Source organism: Cherax quadricarinatus, chromosome 94, assembly GCF_038502225.1.
Source record: "Cherax quadricarinatus isolate ZL_2023a chromosome 94, ASM3850222v1, whole genome shotgun sequence".
Classification (NCBI taxonomy): Eukaryota; Metazoa; Arthropoda; class Malacostraca; order Decapoda; family Parastacidae; genus Cherax; species Cherax quadricarinatus.
The window spans coordinates 4,886,353-4,907,682 of NC_091385.1; the positions used below are offsets into that span (position 1 = coordinate 4,886,353).

Here is a 21,330-nt window from a genome sequence, read left to right on the forward strand (position 1 = left end):
AATAATATCTTTATGCTGATTGGCGGAGGGCATAAAGATATTATTATTATTATTATTTATTATTATTATTATTATTATTATTGTTATTATTATATTATTATTTTCTCAGTTGTTTGTTGGGTTATCTTATTCAAACTTGGGCAATGTATGATGGAAAGATACTTCTTCACTTACACCAAAAATGAAAGAAATCAGACAATAAATAGCGGAGTTCACTTCTCAGCCATTAGCGGCCGCTTAGCGGTATATTTTTGTATGGTTGTTATGGTTATATTCTCATTTTTTTGGTCTCATTTGATAGAATGAAAGACATATTACAGAAATAGATATGATTTTGATTGCTTTCATGACGAAAAGTACCTTGAAATTGCGCTCACAGTAGCAAAAATGTTCTATTGTTTAGTGAAGCTCAAGAGTAAACAAATGACGTCACCGTCCAATACCTGTCCGCCTGCCAGTCTAAATTCCAGTACGGAGTCAAGAATGGATAGACATTATTTATACAATTATTAAAATAATGCAGCAGTCTGCATAACAGTAAATCTTCTATTTTTTTTTTTTTTGTGAATAAAAATTCCAAATGAAAAGCAAGAGTAATATAAGAGGGGCCTGGAGCCATGACTAATGAACAGATAAAATGTTATTTTAGTGCCAGGAATGTTTGCATTGTTTATTCTGGATCCTATTTTGAAATTGGCATCTGTTGAAATTTGTGTGAAATCGGCCAAATTGCCAATTTCTGACCACTTTATTGGGTAGTTGAAATAAGTGAATGGGCGGTTTCTTGTACTCAGTCGACAGACTAAAAGTAAATAAGTTTATTCAGGTATACACAAATACAGTTACATAGATTATCATACATGGCAGTGTATGTATAGAGAACCTAGGATAACCCAGAAAAGTCAGACAAAGTGACTTGTTTCCAGTACCTGGCTTGGGCTTGCCATATATGATTTTTGGTAAAAAAAATTTTTCTCAGTTGTTTGTTGGGCTATCTCACTGAAACTTGGGCAATGTATGATGGAAAGATGCCTTTTAACGTACAACAAAAATAAAAAAGACAGACGATAAATAAGGGAGTTAACTTCTCAGCCATTAGCCGCCTCTTTGCAGTATATTTTCGTATGGTTTTTATGGTTGTATTCTCATTTTTTTGGGCTCATTTGATAGAATGGAAGATATATTACAGAAATAGACATGATTTTGATTGCTTTCATGACGAAAAGTACCTTGAAATTGAGCTCAAAGTAGCGGAAATGTTCGAATTTTGCCGATGTTCAATGAACTGTGTAAGTCAAGTTGGCTAATTTTATTAAGTGTATTCTAACCTAACCATTCTGTAATTCGGCAAACTCAGTAATCCGGCACACTGCAGGTCCCAATGATGCTGGATTTGTGATGGAGGACCTGTATTACTGTGTGTTTTCTTTTAATCTAGGAGAAAAAATTTTAACCAATTTTTAATCTTTGTGTAAGCTGTACCACATTTGAGGATCCTTTGAGGCACAAAATTGTAATAACACAAGTGCAAACAAATCTTGGAATGGGTGGGGCTTGAACCCAGTCAGTGATTTAGGGTCTTTCGTTTGCATTGCTCATACATGTGTGATATCAGAGGTATTTGTTTCTTGTATTGAGCATGTATAACATATTGCAGCTCTGCAAATAATTTTAAATCTAGGTTAATGCAGGTTAGAAGAATCTTGTAGCTGTCAGATAAACAGAGTATATATGGGAACTGGAAAGTAATCATTTGATTCAAGGGAGGGAAGGTTAGCTATAGTTTATAGTTTCTTTGATCAAGAGCTCTTTACTGGCATCATGGCACCTCCCTTGAAGGAATGGTAAAAAGCAAAATTTATGATGTCAAAATAGTTTTGTGTATTTAAGATCAACATAAAATGAAAAGAAATGTGTCAATATTATTTCCAGGTTGATATCGGAGAAGAGAAGACGCGCACTGTTGTTTCTGGACTTGTGAGATTTATTCCAGTGGAGGAAATGCAGAATCGCATGGCAGTGTTGTTGTGCAACCTGAAACCAGCCAAGATGCGAGGTATCACATCTGAAGCTATGGTTATGTGTGCATCATCTCCTGATAAGGTACAACAAATTAAGTTATTGATGTTGATGTATGTCTTGGGAAATGTTTGAAACATTAACATATATCAGAACTGCAGTATCCTTACCCATCCTTCAGAGTGTAGGTACTGTACGTTCCACATCTAGAACTAGAGTCCAACTAATAGATCTCTGCTGTTCTTGCAAATAACTCAGTTCATTTCATTCCTATTGTATCTCCTTTTACTGTAACTGATTTTCACACAGTTGACTTAGCTATATTAATTTTTAAGGTTATAATTCATGACTGATTTCCACTGTAATTTACAGGTAGGCTTTAAATAATATTATATTACAAAGACACCAATGGAACTGTGTACCTGCACCTAAATAAGCTTACACTACTTCTCTCCAACTCTTCCTGGGAAGACTCGTACCCCTCCTTCCTTCTACCCTGGACTTGTACAGCCTTTTATCAACTTATGCTCTGCCCTAGTAACCAAACCATCTCAACAACCCTTCTGCCACCCTCTGAATTATACCTTTCATACTACCACACACTCTCTTCTGGTTTCTGTGCTTATAATTCCTTGAATAATATTCACGCTACACAAATGTTGAATGAGTGCTTGGGGAGTTTTGAGCCAAGTGAGAGAGTATTTGTGGTTGGGGATCTCAGTGCTAAAGTGGGTAAAAATGTTGTGGAGGGAGTAGTAGGTAAATTTGGGGTGCCAGGGGTAAAGGAAAATGGGGAGCCTTTAATTGAACTGTGTCTAGAAAGAGGCTTGGTAATAAGTAATAAATATTTTATGAAAAAGAGGATAAATAAGTATACAAGATACGATATAGTACGTAATGAAAGTAGTTTGTTAGATTATGTATTGGTGGATAAAAGGTTGATGGGTAGGCTTCAGGATGTACATGTTTATAGAGAGGCAATGGATGTATTGGATCATTATTTAGTTGTAGCTACAGTTACAGTAAGAGGTAGATGGACATAAGGAAAATGGCAACAGCAAGTAAGAGAGAGGTGAAAGTGTATAAACTAAGGAAGGAGGAAGTTAGGGTGAGATATAAGCAACTATTGGCAGAAAGGTGCACTAATGCAAGTATGAGTAGTGGGGGGGGGGGGGTATTCATTCTTTCTCTCTCTCATTTATTCGTTTTATCTCATTTACTTACTCCTGACCCTTGAAGAGGGTATAAATATTTTAAGGTAAGTGGGATAGTTTTGTTTGTATGCAAAACTGAAGTATTACAATGTGGGATAGAAGTTTGTGGCTATAGGAGGGTGGGTGCAGGAAGAAAGAGAAGTGATTGGTGGAATGATGAAGTAAATGGTGTGATAAAAGAGAAAAGGGTAGTGTTACAAAAAGCGCAATTCTAAAAGCTTAGAGATCTCCAGTGAATACTAGAAAGGACTGCCCTTCTAGCATCCAGCCTGTTACTGGGGTTTCGTAACAATTAGTCAGTATCCTTGTCCAATTATCCATTAGAATTCAATAAGAATTATTAGTGCTTCAGGATTACAACTGGTAGGCTACTAACTAGAGAAATTAAAATTTAATAAATTATTAATCATAGTCTAGAGGTATATTATCAAATTAAATTAAATTAAATTAATCACAGTAATCAAAATAATATTAATCACTTCTCTCGTATACAGTATTATTGTGCTGAAAGCACATATCACATTTATAATTCTTAAGTACCGTCTGGTACATTAACATTTAATAAGATATTACAAATATGTACAAGTAAGTTTGTGTGTATGTGTGTAAGTGCTCTAAGTAGTTCGCTATGTCTCACGACTCGACTAGACTTAAACAAGTGACTGACAAAGTCCTCACATAAACTAACTTCTTGACCAACTAGCAATTAGAACAGTCTGCTTGAACAATAAAGAGAATGCTAAGCCCAATAGCAATATAACAAGCAACTGCGACACAATCAGGATCAAGGAGATAATATAACGACACGAAGTAGGGACCATCAGCAGATCCTCCAAAAAAGTCACAAAACTCCCATACTACTGAATCTAAGTTCAGCATAAGAAAATACCCAACTGTGACAGTACACAGATACCAGTACAAACTAGGTCAGAAGCTACAGCTCAGGACCTGAGTTGCTTAGAGTGTCTATGCGACACACAACCTCAGTACAACGTCGAAAATCACTAAGTCTATACAATGTTCTGTGAACAGAGTTTTACAGAACTAACAAGAAAGCTACAGAGACGATCTTCCAACAAGGGCCAATAAGGGAGAATTAGGCACTTCTTGTCAGGAATACGTCCAACCACCAAGCGAGTCTAGACCAGACTGAATACTTCAGGCGAGGTGTGAACCCCCCTTCCCCTTCTATCACGTGATAGCTCCGTGGACAGTTGCTGCCCAGCAACAGAAGCCGGCAGAGTAACGAGCAAAGAGCGATAATTACAGTGGTTAGACAATCAAGACTTGAACTTTGAGCACATAATATATGTATTACATCCTACCTAACAAAAGTAACTAAGTCAAATAATAATATAAAGCAATATATTTACGATTTAGCTATTATCGCAAATATAAGCAATATAAAATTATATGAAAAGTTAACCCATTCAGGGGTTGCAACAGGTAGCTTATGAGAGGTTTTTACAAAGCAGAAGTGTTGTAAGAGCAGAGTATATGGAGAGTAAAAGAAAGGTGAAGAGAGTGGTGAGAGAGTGAAGGAGAGCAGATGAGTGGGAGAGGCACTGGCAAGAAATTTTGATAAAAATTTAGAAAAAATTTTGGAGTGGGATAAACAAGTTAAGAAAGTCTAGGGAGTGAATGAATTTGTCAGTTAAAAACAGAGTAGGGGAATTAGTAGATGGGGAGCTGGAGGTATTGGGTAGATGGCGGTAATATTTTGAGGAACTTCTAAATGTCGATGATGAAAGGGAAGCAGTAATTTCATGCCCTGGTCAAGGAGGTATAACATCTTTTAGGAGTGAAGAAGAGCAGGATGTGAGTATGGGGGAGATGCATGAGGCATTACGTAGAATGAAGGGGGGTAAAGCAGCAGGAACTGACAGGATCATGTTAGAAATGTTAAAAGCAGGGGGAGATATTGTGCTGGAGTGGTTGGTATTTTTGTTTAATAAATGTATGAAAGAGGGGAAGGTACCTAGGGACTGGGGGACAAAAAGAGATTGTAAAAATTATAGTGGAAGAAGTTTATTGGGTGTGTGTAAAGGTAGAAAGTTGAAAGCGAACATAGAGAGTAAGGTGATGAGGGTATCAAATGATTAAGATAAAGAAAAATTGGATATCAAATTAGGGAGGAGGAGTATGGAAGAAGTGAATGTTTTCAGATACTTGGGAGTTGACGTGTCGGCGGATGGGTTTATGAAGGATGAGGTTAATCATAGAATTGATGAGGGAAAAAGGTGAATGGTGTGTTGAGGTATATGTGGAGACAAAAAACGTTATCTATGGAGGCAAAGAAGGGAATGTATGAAAGTATAATAGTACCAACACTCTTATATGGGTGTGAAGCTTGGGTTTTAAATGTAGCAGTGAGGAGGCAGTTGGAGGCAGTAGAGATGTCCTGTCTAAGGGCAATGTGTGGTGTAAATATTATGCAGAAAATTTGGAGTGTGGAAATTAGGAGAAGGTGTGGAGTTAATAAAAGTATTAGTCAGAGGGCTGAAGAGGGGTTGTTGAGGTGGTTTGGTCATTTAGAGAGAATGGATCGAAGTAGAATGACATGGAGAGCATTTAAATCTGTAAGGGAAGGAAGGCAGGGTAGGGGTCATCCTTGAAAAGGTTGGAAGGAAGGGGTAAAGGAGGTTTTGTGGGTGAGGGGCTTGGACCTCCAGCAGGCGTGCGTGAGTGTGTTCGATAGGAGTGAATGGAGACAAATGGTATTTGGGACCTGATGATCTGTTGGAGTGTGAGTGAAGGGATTCCTGGAAACCGGTTATTTTTATATAGCCAGACTTGAGTCCTGGAAATGGGAAGTACAATGCCTGCACTCTAAAGGAGGGGTTCGGGATATTGGCAGTTTGGAGGGATATGTTGTGCGTCTTTATATGTACATGCTTCTAAACTGTTGTGTTCTGAGCACCTCTGCAAAAACAATGATTATGTGTGAGTGAGGTGAAAGTGTTGAATGATGATGAAAGTATTTTCTTTTTGGGTCATCATGCCTCGGTGGGAGACAGCAGACTTGTTAAAAAAAAAAAACTTTACTGAGTATACCAGGTAAAGTGTACATCAGGGTTACTATTGAAAGAATTAGAGATAAGACAGAGTAGGATTGTGGATGAGCAAGGAGGCTTTAGAGTGGGTAGGGGATGTGTAGACCAAGTGTTTACATTGAAGCATTTATGTGAACAGTATTGAGATAAAGGTAGGGAAGTTTTCATTGCATATATGGATTTAGACAGGGCATATGATAGTTATATATTTTTATGTGTGCCTCTAAATTGTTGTATCTGGGTGCCTCTGCAAAGACAGTGAGTATGTATGAGTAAGTTGAAAGTGTTGAAGGATAATGAAAGTATTTTCTTTTTTGGGGATTTTCTTTCCTTTTGGGTCACCCTGCCTTGGTGGGAGACAGCCGACTTGTTGAAAAAACAAAAATATGATAGAGTGGATATGGGAGCAGTGTGGCAGATGTTCCAAGTGTATGGAATAGGTAGTAAGTTACTAAATACTGTGAAGAGTTTTTATGAGGATAGTGAGGCTTAGGTCATGTTATGTAGGAGAGAGGGAGATTACTTCCTGGTAAAAGTAGGTCTTAGACAGGGATATGTAATGTCACCATGATTGTTTAATATATTTATAGATGGAGTTCTCAAAGAAGTAAATGCTAGGGTGTTGGGGTGAGATAAATTATGGGAAATCAAATACAAAATGGGAGTTGACACAGTTACTTTTTGCTGATGATACTATACTTATGGGAGATTCTAAAGAAAAGTTGCAAAGGTTAGTGGAAGAGTTTGGGAGGGTGTGTAAAGGTAGAAAGTTGAGAGTGAACATAGGTAAGAGTAATGTTATGAGGGTATTAAATGATTTACATAAATAAAAATTGGATATTACATTGGAGAGAGGGAGTATGGAAGAAATGAATGTTTTCAGATATTTGGGAGTTGACTTGTCAGCAGATGGGTTTATGAAGGATGAGGTTAACCATGGAATTGATGAAGGAAAAAAGGTGAGTGGTGTGTTGAGGTATCTGTGGAGACAAAAAACGTTATCTATGGAGGCAAAGAAGGGAATGTATGAAAGTGTAGTGGTACCAACACTTACATGGGTGTGAAGCTTGGGTTGTAAATGCTTTAGCAAGGAGGCGGTTGGAGGCAGTGGAGATGTCCTGTCTAAGGGCACTGTGTGGTGTAAATATTATTCAGAGAATTCGGAGTGTGGAAATTAGGAGGTGTGGAGTTACTAAAAGTATTAGTCAGAGGGCTGAAGAGGGGTTGTTGAGGCAGTTTGGTCATTTAGAGAGAATGGATCAAAGTAAAATGACTTGGAGAGCATATAAATCTGTAGGGGAAGGAAGGAGAGGTAGGGGTTGTCCTAAAAAAAGGTTGAAGGGAGAGAGTAAAGGATGTTTTGTGGGCAAAGGGCTTGGACTTCCAGCAAGTGTGTGTGAGCGTATTAGATAGTAAATGGAGACGAATGGTTTTTGGGACTTGATGAACTGTTGGAGTGTGAGCGGGGTAATAGTGAAGGGATTCAGGGAAACTGGTTATTATAGATTTAGCTGGATTTGAGTCCTGGAAATGGGAAGTACAGCGCCTGCACTTTAAAGGAAGGGTCTGGGATATTGACAGTTTGGAGGGACTTATAAACTGTCGTATCTGAGCGCCTGTGCAAAGACAGTGATTATGTATGAGTGAGGTGAACGTGTTGAATGATGATGAAAGTATTTTCTTTTTGAGGATTTTCTTTCTTTTTGGGTCACCCTACCTCGGTGGGAGATGGCTGACTTGTTGAAAAAAAAAAAAAAGAAAATGTGCCTCATCACTCCACCTGTCTTAGCTTGTTATTTTCCGTGATTCAACTTGTCTTTCGTGCACCCACAGGTCAACATATCCACCCTCTCACTCATGCTATGCACCATTAAGTGACTCACATGGTCTTGGCACTTGGCATATAATAATAATTATAACAACACATTCATCGTTGAATTGCAAAACCAGTAGTGGTCATACTGTACCTGGGGAATGTGAGACAGTCAGGTTTGATCTAAAGAAGGGAAGGATTTATTCAATTCCTTGTATTGAGAGTACTGACACTAAGGAGAATGGTAAAGATGATGATGATGATGATGATGATGATAATAATAATAATAATAATAATAATAATAATAATAATAATAATAATAATAATAATAATAGTAGATAATCTTTTCTACTCAAACAGAAATTGGCTTTAAATTTTTTTATTCAAATTTGCTGTCACACATGTATGACATTTCCCATTGAGAGCTGTAGGTTAGCACATTCCTGTGCTTCATTTTGCTTAGGTTAGAATTTTCTTTCTGTACATACTGCAAACTGGTTTACTGTGATTGATTTATACACTAATGGCATCTCGTACCTACTAGCTTGCCTGTTGTCACAACCATGACACCTGGAAAAGTGAGACAAATCTCTGAGTAATAGAGAAAAAATAAGTTACATGTAGTACTGTACCTAACTAGATTGTAATTGTATATTCACGAGAAAGAACTAAAGCAAATGGGTCATAAAGCACTAACTTTATGGCTTAATGATACTGTTTAACTAAATGTACAATGAAATCCTCTTAATTTGAAGAACTTGAGCTACCTTACCCTTCCTCAAATGAAATATATTTATCTCTGATTTGCCAGGTGTTATACAAGCTTTGTGGGTTTGCTTTCTCATGGATATATTAACCCTTTGGCTGTTTTGGTCGTATATATACATCTTATGCGCCACTGTTTCAGACGTATTAATACGTGTAAATTCTAGCGGCTTCAAATCAGACAGGAGAAAACTGGTAGGCCTACATGTGAGAGAATGGGTCTGTGTGGTCAGTATGCACCACTTAAAGAAATCCTGCAGCACGCAGTGCATAATGAGAAAAAAAACTGACCGTTTTTTTAGATTAAAAAGCCGACTTTGAGGTGTATTTTCGTGTAGTATTCATCGTTGTATTCTTGTTTTCATGGTCTCACTTGATAAAATGGAAAACATATTACAGAAATAAAGATGATTTTGATTAGATTCATGATGAAAACGACCTTGAAATTGAGCTCAAAGTAGCGGAAATGTTCGATTTTTACCAATGTTCAGGAGTAAGCAAACCACACCACACGTCCAATACACGTCAACTGGGGAGTCTAATATTCTTTCACTAGTGCACTGATATTATTTATGCCATTTTTACAATAATGCATTAGTCTGCATAACAATAAATTTTGTATTTTTTGTATGAATAAAAAATCAAAATAGAAAGCAATAGTAATATAAGAGGGGCCTAGAGACGTGACTAATGAACAGAGGATATGTTACTTTAGTGCCAAGAATGTCTATATTGTTTATTCTGGACCCTATTTTGAAATTGGCATCTTTTTTAATTTGCATGAAATTTCCCAAATTGCCAATTTCTGGCCACTATTGGGTAGTTCAAATCGGTAAATGGGCGGTTTCTTGTACTCAACTGATAGAAAAAATGGAGTTCTAAAGAAATAGCTACGAGTTTGGTCAACTGGAACAACGGAATTGGCCAAAAACAGGGCTGAAAGTCGGCGAAATTGCCGATGCATATATGTCGCCGAGACCGCTAACTTTGTGGGAGCATAATTCCGTGAGTTTTCGACCAAATATCGTACTTTTGGTGTCATTACCACGAGAAAAGATTCTCTATCATTTCATGAGAAAAAAATTTTTTTTTTCTCCAAAAATTTTGCGACATAGAATGATAGTTTCAGAAAGGGGCTTGCAACAGTCAAAGGGTTAAGAATGCACTAATAATAACCAAGTGTATCTGCAAATAAGTTTTGTCATGGGAAACATTATTATTTATTAGTTATCTTTTCTTAACTGTTAAATTATTTTTCAGGTGGAAATTCTGACCCCACCAGAAGGTAGCCAACCAGGTGACCTTGTAGAATTTGAAGGTTATACCAGAAACCCAGATTCCGTCCTTAATCCCAAGAAGAAAATATTTGAAACCTGTGCACCTGACTTGAAAACAGATGCTAACAAAGTAGCTGTTTACAAAGGTGTTCCATTTACTGTTCCTGGTAAAGGGATTATTATTGCACAAACTCTGTCCAATGTTCAGGTAAAGTGAATTATAAGAAATTATAATTTCATTACTTTTGAGGGTCATTATCTGTACAACTGGGGAATGTTTGATTTTATTTTGAGTATAAAATTTATACTTTAAATACTGCAGCCATGGTGCAGTATTTGGAATTGTTGAAACACTAACTTCTTGTATGTTTATATTGGGGCTTGTTAAAAATAAATTTCAGTTTTACCATATGCATTTTTCTTTACTTTTGTGAAAAAACTAAATAATAGGAATTAAAGGAGTGGACATGATTTGAACTCAGGGGAAGTCATTCCTAAAATTAGCAGGCCAATGATCTAACCACTACACCATGACAGCAGTGGTGTGGATTCATAAAAGGCAAGGTTAGCATTGATTATAAAAAGTCTTTCCTTCTACAGTAAAATATTTTTTTTAGTTACCAGATATTTAAATATGATCAAGTTTCTGCACATTATAACACAAATTATGTTATTTAAAAACTAATAAAAAGGTACAGTGCTGCAACCGGAACAATATACAGATAGCCCACATACAGGAGAAAGAAACTTATAACGACATTTCAGTCTGACTTGGAACATTAACCAGTCATAAGTTGCTTTCTCTTATGTGTGGGTTATTTGTGAATCTGTTATTGATATACATATTGTGGCTAAAATTTCAAAGATGTTAGAAAATTCTTCAACCAGCTGTGAAATGTCAGAATATGCAATGCAAACAAATTTTCTTCTCTAACTTTCTGCATATTTGTAATGTATGGGTGAGTTTAAACCCCAAAACTTGTTAGATAGGAGAGTTTCCCCACTTCAAAATCTGTCGCTAGAGTACACAACATTGGATTTGCAGTGTCACCTGTGTTCTTGTAGGGTAAAATGATATACCACTGCCAAAAATGATATACCACTGCCAAACATAACATACAAATTATTAATATAAATCCAATATTTCTAAAATCCATGTAAATAGAGTTTATATTAATATGCTGTGAAATGCATTCCGATGTTAGAATTTCCCTTCAAAATTTTTTTATTGCCAAGATGAAATTTTGCTAAAGATTTGGGCAGTGAAAACAGAGCTTGCTTCCTAGTTGTCCTTACCATATCACTATTCCCCTCACTGATCACTGCCAGTAGCACCTCAGAAATATAGAAAACAAGATTTAACTAGGTTAATAGTAGATTCACAATTTTGTGTTCATTAAAATTCTTTGTTTTTATGTTCATCATTATTCTGTGGATTTAGAAAAAAAAGTCCAGAGCTTTTTCAGTGGGTAACCCTTGAACATTGTCTGATGTACGCCATACATCAGGGAACCAAGCTGTGACGTAGGCCAATTTTTTGTGCCTTGAAATTTTCCATGAGCTGCCATTTTAGGTCTTGGCTCAACTGTCTGGGTCACCTACCTTGGAAAAAGTATATTACCAGGTGGGTCCATGCAGTGCATCATGGGAAAAACTGCCTAAAAAGCACATATAAACATTGCATCCAGGACCTGTCTTATCACCAACAACTTCTCTCCAGAAAATAGGATGTGAAACTGGAGGGAAGATACCTTATTTGTTTCAAATTTATTACACTTTCATGATACTAATAATAGAATAAGTTAAAAAGCACAAGACAGTATGTAATTTACTCATGATAATCCAGTAGTCAAATAGTGTGACTTCCATGTTCTGAGGACTATCACACCTTGAAAGGGCAGGAAAAAGTCTTATTTGTTTCAAATTTATTATATCATGATCCTAACTGTGGAATTCAGCCAAAAAATAAAGCACACTGAAGAATTATTCTATAACCCAATAATTGTTTCAGTTTGAAAAAATTATATCATAACATTTCCTTCTACATAGTATTAAATGACAACAGTCTATTAATAGAGATAAAAAATTATTTATATAAATTTATATTGCACATTGCTTCTCAGGATAAGGCTTGCCATGTTTCTACATATATTTCAGATACTATAACTTCAAACACTGTACATTACAAAGTAATGTACATTACCCTTGAACATTAGAAATACATGTACAAAAAAAAAAAAAAGGTCACCGGGTACACCTTTTGGAAGTGGTGAAGGACAATCAGATCATTTAAGGAAGGGGAAGGACACTCAGACTACATCTGAGGAAGGGAAGGGACAATCAGACTCCATTTGAGGAAAGGGAGGGACAGTCAGACTACATCTGAGGAATGGGAGGGGTAGCTCCAATTCTTTAGATCAAGAACCCTTCATTATATTATAGGTAAGGCTTTTTGTTGAAGCATGGAACTTTAGTAATATGTTCCAGACTTTTTTTTGAACACATTATGTCTGTGGAGCTTTCAATACATCACTTATTATTGGTATGAAAGTACATAATTTAATTATGTAAAGAGAAAAATCACATGAGCATGTAGAACTAAACAAGTGTTCCATGTAGTGTATTTTAGTTTTAAAACATTTTAGGTTTAAAAAGTTTTAAGATAAATGATAAATTTCTTCTTTCTTTCAACACACCGGCCATATCCCACCGAGGCGGGGCGGCCCAAAAGGAAAAATGAAAGTTTCTCCTTTTACATTTAGTAATATATACAGGAGAAGGGGTTACTAGCCCCTTGCTCCCGGCATTTTAGTCGCCTCTTACAACACACATGGCTTACGGAGGAAGAATAAATGATAAATATATAGTTAATATACATGGCCACCATTCTAACCTTAAAACAAAAATGACACAAAAAGATAAACTTTATACAATTATTATTTTATTAAAATAGTGTAAAACCTATATTGATTTTATAAATAAAAATTTTCATCTTGAAAAATAAACAGGGTGTTCCAGTCTTCATTTTAAATAAAAACACAGGTATCTTTTTGTTGCACAATTAGTATAAGTAATACATTACCTTATAAAGTCTTGTTTAAACACAAGTTTCAGTATCAGTATTGGACTACACTAAATACTGAGATTGTCATGTTAAAAAGAAAAAAGTTTAGCGAAAGTAACTACAACACTTTACAACCATGTAATTACATGGCTGTAAAGTTGGCCCCTGTATCCGTGGGGGTTGTGTTCCAAGGACCTGCCGCAGATACCGAAACCACAGATAGTAGTGAACCCTATACAGTGGAACCTCAGTTTTCGTTTGCCCTGGTATTCATCGAATTCGGTTTTTGACGACTTTTCGTCAAAATATTGTCCCAGTTTTTGTTCATCACCTTGGTTTTCATCCACTGTACTGAACGTGTCTGTCTGCCCACGCCCACTAAAAGCATCCCATGCACGCATTCTGAGTCAGTCTGGTTTTGTTTCTCGTCGAGCGAACATTACCCTGCACATTCATACAAAACATTTCGTAATAATCCATTTTTTGTGCTTGTTTATTGAGTGCGACTGCTAAATAAGCCACCATGGTAGAGGATGGTAGTGATGGTAGTAGAGGGTGGTAGTGATGGTGGTAGAAGGTGGTAGTGATGGTGTAGAGGGTGGTAGTGATGGTGGTAGAGGGTGGTAGTGATAGTAGTAGAGGGTGGTAGTGATGGTGGTAGAAGGTTGTAGTGATGGTGTAGAGGGTGGTAGTGATGGTGGTAAAGGGTGGTAGAGGGTGGTAGTGATGGTAGTAGAGGGTGGTAGTGATGGTAGTAGAGGGTGGTAGTGATGGTAGTAGAGGGTGGTAGTGATGGTAGTAGAGGGTGGTAGTGATGATGGTAGAAGGTTGTAGTGATGGTGGTAGAGGGTGGTAGTGATGGTGGTAGAGGGTGGTAGAGATAATGGTAGAGGGTGGTAGTGATGGTGGTAGAGGGTGGTAGAAGGTGGTAGAGGGTGGTAGTGATGGTGGTAGAGGGTGGTAGAGATAATGGTAGAGGGTGGTAGTGATGGTGGTAGAGGGTGGTAGAAGGTGGTAGAGGGTGGTAGTGATGGTGGTAGAGGGTGGTAGTGGTTGTGATAGTGGCAGAGATAACCTCTCCTCCTCCCTCTCCTGTCCTCACCATCTTACATACACCAACAAGAGTCTACAATAAAGGTAAAAGTGATGTTAAATGTTCATTTATACATTTCATTAGTCATTTATATTTATTTCTCATTGTTTTCTGTATGTAAAACTATTAGTTATTCTCTATAAAATATATTTTTTGTTAATATTTTTGGGTGTCTGGAACAGATTAATTGGATTTACATTATTTCTTATGGGAAATATTGCTTCAGTTTTCGTTGAATTTGGTTTTCGTCAGACTCTCTGGAATGAATTAAAGATGAAAACCAAGGTTCCACTGTATGTAAGTGGTTTTTCATTTACATACATACCTTTTATAAAGATTAATTGATAAATTACACTTCAATTAAGTCAAGAATTAGCACTTTTTCACTGATAGGAAGCAGTTCACAGCTTCTCTTAGGCTTTGAAGAACTACTACCATCACTACTTTTGCACTTTGAAGTTATTATTAAGCAAAATTAAGGGTTATTTTCAGGCCACTATAAACCATGGATAACTGAAACTATGGATACTGGACCCGCAGATACTGGGGTTCTGCTGTATTATAATCTGGAGGAAGCAGTAATCCCACAGGGGTAATAAACCTCATGGGGGATGGGAGGCAATCAGGTTTGATTCAAGGAAGGAAGGGCAAGTCCATTTCCATGGTTCAATAATGCCTCACTGGCTTCTAGACGTTGTCACTGAAGGGGTCAACTTATATGTAATACAGACTCTCCTCACTTAACGACAATTCCGTTCCCAAGACCATATAGGTAAACGAATTCGTCGCTAAGCAAGGAGCATGCTATAATGGTAGTGGATTTGTATCAACAATCTTTGATGTTTTAATGTCAACCCTGCACCATTTAAGACATTTTTAGTATGTTCTTAAATGTTTATACAGTAGTTTACTGTAATATTTTGTAATAGAATAGAGGAAATCAACTCTAATATACATTATTTAGGTATACATACTGGTTATAATGTCTGCACTCTGAAGGAGGGGTGTTAATGTTGCAGTTTAAAAACTGTAGTGTAAAGCACCCTTCTGGCAAGACAGTGATGGAGTGAATGATGGTGAAAGTTTTTCTTTTTCGGGCCACCCTGCCTTGGTGGGAATCGGCCAGTGTGTTAATAATAATAAAAATAAAACATACTGGTTAGAGAGCCTGTTGTAAGTCCGAGTCGTTGGTAAACGAGTATGTCGCTAAGTGAGGAATTTTGTACTGTCTGAAAACCAAGTCTAAATCAGTAATTGGAAATAACAAAGCTGTATGTACAATAAAACATGAAAGGCATTATGTAGTAGAAGGACCACCATGGCCAGAATCCAGGTTAGGGGATAAATTAATATCTAAATGTTTGTCTTCCTGTGCAGATGATGTCATCTGCATTTGCAAGATAAGCACAAAGCCCCATAACAAAATATGGTAACTTTTTGCAAGATAAGCACAGAGCCCCATAACAGAGTACTTGAGCTTCATAGCTGTATGACTGCCTTACTGGAAATTATCCAAATTCACTAAATCTAGCTCCAATTAATCCTTCAGAAGTCTCACTTATAATTAAGCCACTGAAAAACAAGACATGAAGCCTAAATAATTTGCTGCCACTAATATACAAAAATGCAGCTCATACTGTCACACGCTATAACAACTCTGTTTAACAAATCATAAAATCTTCAACTTAACTTACCATTACTGTGTAAAATGTTCAAAAAAATAATCCACAAGTGAGTTTACTCCTACCTAGTATCTCACAATATACTCAACCCCTGCTCCCCTCAAGGAAGGTTCCTTGATGTTGGTGAGGGGCTCTTGATTTAGGGAATTGGATCTGTGCTCCAGTTCCCCGAATTAAGCCTGAATGCCTTCCACATCCCCCCCCCAGGCGCTGTATAATCCTCCAGGTTTAGCGCTTCCCCCTTGATTATAATAATAATAATCAACCCCTGCTAGTTGGTTTTAGGCTGAAAAAAGTACAAACGATGCAATTGTTCAAATGCCTGAACTACTTAATGCATCCCTTGAAAAAAATTAATATCTTATGAGATTCTTCAAAGAGCCTGCGGGAAGCATTCGATACAGTGGACCGCAATATCCTGCACCTTAACCCTTAAACGGTCCAAACAGATCGACGTTCAGATTCGTAGTGCTACAAAAGTAGATATACTTTTTTTTACATATTTTCAAATATAACAAAAAAAAAAATGTAGATAAATGTTTTTTTACACGTTTTCACATGTAAAACAAAAAAAAATCTACAATTTTTTACATACTTTCAGATGTTGAAAAAACGTATATGTATATACATTTGGACCATTTAAGGGTTAAACTAGAACATGGGGTCAGAGGATATACCCTCACAAAAGACTTAAAAAAAAGTAGAAGCTCATGGTATAGGAGGTAAAGTTCTAGCATGGGTAGAGGCATGGCTTACCAACAGAAAGCTGAGAGTTTCCATTAATGGGGTCAAATCTGAATGGGGACTGGTCACTAGTGGAGTTCTACAATGATCAGTTTTAGGCCCATTGTTTTTCATAATTTACATTAATGACCTTGATGAGGGAATTACAAGTGATATGAACAATTTGCTGATGATACAAAAATAGGCCATATGATTCATTCTGGGGAGGATACCAGTGAACTCCAGGAGGATTTGGACAAATTAATGTCTTGGTCTGAAAAGTGGCAGATGAAGTTCAATGTAGACAAGTGTAAAGTCCTAGTCCTTGGGAATGAAAATAACCCTCAAAATTATAAACTAGGTGAAATAGAGCTTGATCATACAGAATGTGAAAAAGACTTGGGAGTCATGGTAAGCAGAAATATAAAGCCAATACAGCAGTGCCTAAGTTTGTGCAATAAGGATTTATTTCATTCAGCATAGAATGACTAAATTAATACATAGCATTAGAAATCTTCCTTATGAAGAAAGATTGAAGACCCTTAAATTACATTCACTTGTTAGATGAAGAATGAGGGGAGACATAAAAGTAGTGTATAAGTGGAAGATGGGTATTAATAAAGGGGACAATAAGGTCTTGAGGATATCTCTCCAAGAGAGAACCCGCAGTAATGGATTTAAATTAGACAAGTTTAGATTTAGAAAGGATGTAGGAAAGTATTGGTTTGAAAATAGGGTAGTTGATGAGTGGAACAGTCTACCTAGTTGGGTTATTGAGGCTATAGGTTTATAGAACAAAAGCTAGAGATAAGATAGGTCCCCTTAAAAATAACTGTGGGCATCTCACTGACAAGGAGAATTTCTAATGCTATGTATTAATTTAGTCATTCTATGCTGAATGAAATGTGCTCTATTCTTAATAATTATTTTCTCTCGGTTTTCACTCAGGAAGACACTAACAATATCCCAGTAATTAATTTTCATAGTGGGCCTGATGATGATAGATTATGCATTATCACAGTCACTACTGAACTGGTTATCAAACAGATAGACCGGTTAAAGCAAAATAATCCCCGGGCCCTGATGAACTTTTTTCAAGGGTTCTTAAAGAGTGTACCCCTCAAGGAAGGTTCCTTGATGTTGGTGAGGGGCTCTTGATTTAGAGAATTGGATCTGTGCTCCAGTTCCCCGAATTAAGCCTGAATGCCTTCCACATCCCCCCCCCCAGGCGCTGTATAATCCTCCGGGTTTAGCGCTTCCCCCTTGATTATAATAATAAATTAAAGAGTGTAAAATGGAATTCGTCGTACTAGTACGTCTTACGCGTAGGGGTTTTTGACGTACTAGTACGTATAAATTCTAGCGGCCTCAAATCTAGTGGGAGAAAGCTGGTAGGCCTTCATATGAAAGAATGGGTCTACGTGGTCAGTGTGCACAGTCTAAAAAAAATCCTGCAGCACACAGTGCATAATGAGAAAAAAAAAACTTTGACCATTTTTTTGGAATAAATCAGCGACTTTGCAGTGTATTTTCGTATGGTATTTATTGTTGTATTCTAGTTTTCTTGGTCTCATTTTATAGAATGGAAGACATATTACAGAAATTGAGATGATTTTGGCTGGTTTTACAATGAAAGGTGCCTTGAAATTGAGCTCAAAGTAGCAGAAATGTTCAATTTTTACCAAACTTCAAAAGTAAACAAATCGTGCCAAGCGTGCAATACACGTCAACTGGTGAGTCTAATATTCTTTCACAAGTGCACCAATAATATTTATACCATTTTTTACACTAATGCAGTAGTCTGCATAACAGTAAATCTTATATTTTTTGTGAGAATAAAAATTCAAAATGGAAAGCAAAAGAATATAAGAGGGGCCTTGAGACGTGACTAATGACTAGAGGAAATGTCATTTTAGTGCCAGGAATGTCTTTCTTGTTTATTCTGGACCCTATTCGGAAATTGGCATCTTTTGAAATTTGTGTGAAATTGGCAAAATTGCTAAATTCTGACCACTGTACTGGATAGTTGAATTTCATAAATGGGTGGTTTCTTGCACCCATTCGATAGAAAAAATGGAGTTCTAGCGAAATATTCATGTTTTTTTGTCGACTAGTACAGCGAAATTGGCCGAAAATGGGGCTCAAAGTGGGCAAAATCGCCGATGCATAAACATCGCCGAGACCGCTAACTTTGCGAGAGCATAATTTCGTAAGTTTTCTATCAAATTTCAAACTTTTGGTGTCTTTATGATCGGGAAAAGATTCTCTATCTTTTCATGAGAGAAAATAATTTTTTTTTTTTTTTAAATTTGGCCGACCCTGAGAACGAGTTTCGGAGAGGGCCTGTCGACCCTCAAAGGGTTAAGCAGTAATATATCACGACAATGCACTACAGTTACATATTCACTTTTATTCTGTAAGATCTGGTGGTCTAAAAAAATGTTTGGCTTTTTGGGGGCTCCCAGGAACGTAGCCCTATTTTTCCCATAAATTCTTCAGTTCGTCTAATACGGTTTTGTCTAACATGGTGTTTTCAGGAATGTAACTACCTTGTTAAACGACAGTCTACTGTACCAAAAATTCTCAGTTCTGGAGCTTCTGGTTGGTTGGTTAATGTGAATGTGATTTACAACCTATTAACTATATGAGGGCCATTTAGATTGCATGTCATCTGTTCACCAAGAATGATTTATGCCCTAAAAATAAGGATTAAAGTAAACTGATTACCTCAGACTCTCCATCTTCCACCTTGATAATGGGTTGGGCGAATATATTTGTTAGTGGGTTTGGATTTGACAGGGACCTGCCAGATATGTGCCAGTAGGCCTGCTGCAGTGTTCCCCCTTTCTTATGTTTTTAGACCCAAAGCTTTTAGATTTCACTTTTGTATTAAATCTGTAGATCTTACAAAAATTACCATTAATGTAAGCTGATAAAGAGGTTTCTTACAAGGTTTTCATGAGTAGACATTAACTGCTGTTCAGTACAGTCCTCTCTTTTCATTCACTAAGATTACTGGTTTCTCATTTTTTTTTTGTAATCTTGGTTATTTTTTTTCCTCTTTTTGGGGGGTAGATTCTCGTGTGTGTTACATTTTTCTTCCTCAGTTTGTGATCTTAGTCGTCTTTTATTTTCTTTCTCCTTGCTTCGTAATGTGTAGTTCAAAGTATCTACTGTATCTGTTAAATTATGGCAAGATTTAATTCTTTTATTTGAATTTTGCTGCAGAGACTTTGAGACAAAGTCTTTAGAATGCAACTTTGATACCTTTGTTAGTTGTTTAGTTTCTGTTTTGTTGGGTTTATTAATGGATTGCCATTGTGACTCTTCCACTATGCACCTAGATAAATTCACAGTAAGCTTTTTCAGTTTTCTCAGTGCCTCTGTTTTGTTAGGTTTATTAATGGATTTCCCTTGTGACTCTTCTACTATGCACCTAGATAAATTCACAGTAAGCTTTTTCATTTTTCTCAATGCCTCTGTTTTGTTGGGTTTATTAATGGATTTCCCTTGCGACTCTTTCACTATGCACCTAGATAAATTCACAGTAAGTTTTTTCATTTTTCTCAATACCTCCTCTAGTTCACTTATACTTTTATTGTTATTTACATATTCAATTAATTTATCTTTCAAAGTGGAATTTTTAAGTAACGAATCTTGGACATATTTGTATCTCTGAGTACTGTTATTAATGTTTTTGTGGTCTTTAATTAATGGAACGTTTTCCCCAAAAGTTATTACTCGTATTTTCACTGCCTTCCTTACGTTAAGATCTTTTAACACATTCTCACACTTATTAATGTTGCCAGATTGAAGGTCATTTCCAATGTGACTGCCAGCAAACTGTTCTACTAAAGGAATGTATGTAGTTTTTGGGTGACTATAAGCATTCACTCTCATATTTTTAGTTGAGCACTTGATTTCAGAAACCTCTCCAGCTGTGGTTTCAATTTCAGAATTTTCAGCTGTGGTTTCAGTTTCAGAATTTTCAACTGTGGTTTCAATTTCAGAATTTTCAGCTGTGATTTCAATTTTAGAATTTTCAGCTGTGGCTTCAGTTTCCAAATTTTCAGCTGTGGTTTCAGTTTCAGAATTTTCAGCTGTGGTTTCAGTTTCAGAATTTTCAATTGTGGTTTCAATTTCAGAATTTTCAGCTGTGGTTTCAATTTCAGAATTTTTGTGGTTTCAATTTCAGAATTTTCAGCTGTAATTTCAATGTGGTTTCAATTTCAAAAATTTCAGCTGTGGTTTCAATTTCAGAATTTTGAACTGTGGTTTCAATTTCAGAATTTTCAGCTGTGGTTTCAATTTCAGAATTTTCAGCCGTGGTTTCAATTTCAGAATTTTCAGCTATGGTTTCAATTTCAGAATTTTCAGCTGTGGTTTCAATTTCAGAATTTTCAGCTGTGATTTCAGTTTTAGAATTTTCAGCTGTGGTTTCAATTTCAGAATTTTCAGCTGTGGTTTCAATTTCAGAATTTTCAACTGTGGTTTCAATTTCAGAATTTTCAGCTGTAATTTCAATTTCAGAATTTTCAGCTGTGGTTTCAATTTCAGAATTTTCAACTGTGGTTTCAATTTCAAAATTTTCAGCTGTGGTTTCAATTTCAGAATTTTCAACTGTAGT

General features: G+C 36.5%; 1 protein-coding gene across 2 annotated transcripts in view; it reads left to right on the forward strand.

Moving 5' to 3' along the window:
* AIMP1 (aaRS-interacting multifunctional protein 1) overlaps positions 1 to 10,550 on the forward strand; it is a 45,757-nt gene extending 35,207 nt beyond the window's left edge. For both annotated transcript variants that reach the window (XM_070104731.1, XM_053794350.2), the window contains 2 exons: positions 1,933 to 2,103; positions 10,125 to 10,550. In XM_070104731.1, coding sequence (XP_069960832.1) covers positions 1,933 to 2,103; positions 10,125 to 10,358 — 405 coding nt within the window. In that variant the 3' untranslated portion in view covers positions 10,359 to 10,550. The remainder of the gene's footprint in view (positions 1 to 1,932; positions 2,104 to 10,124) is intronic.
* The last annotated feature ends 10,780 nt before the right edge of the window (positions 10,551 to 21,330 follow it).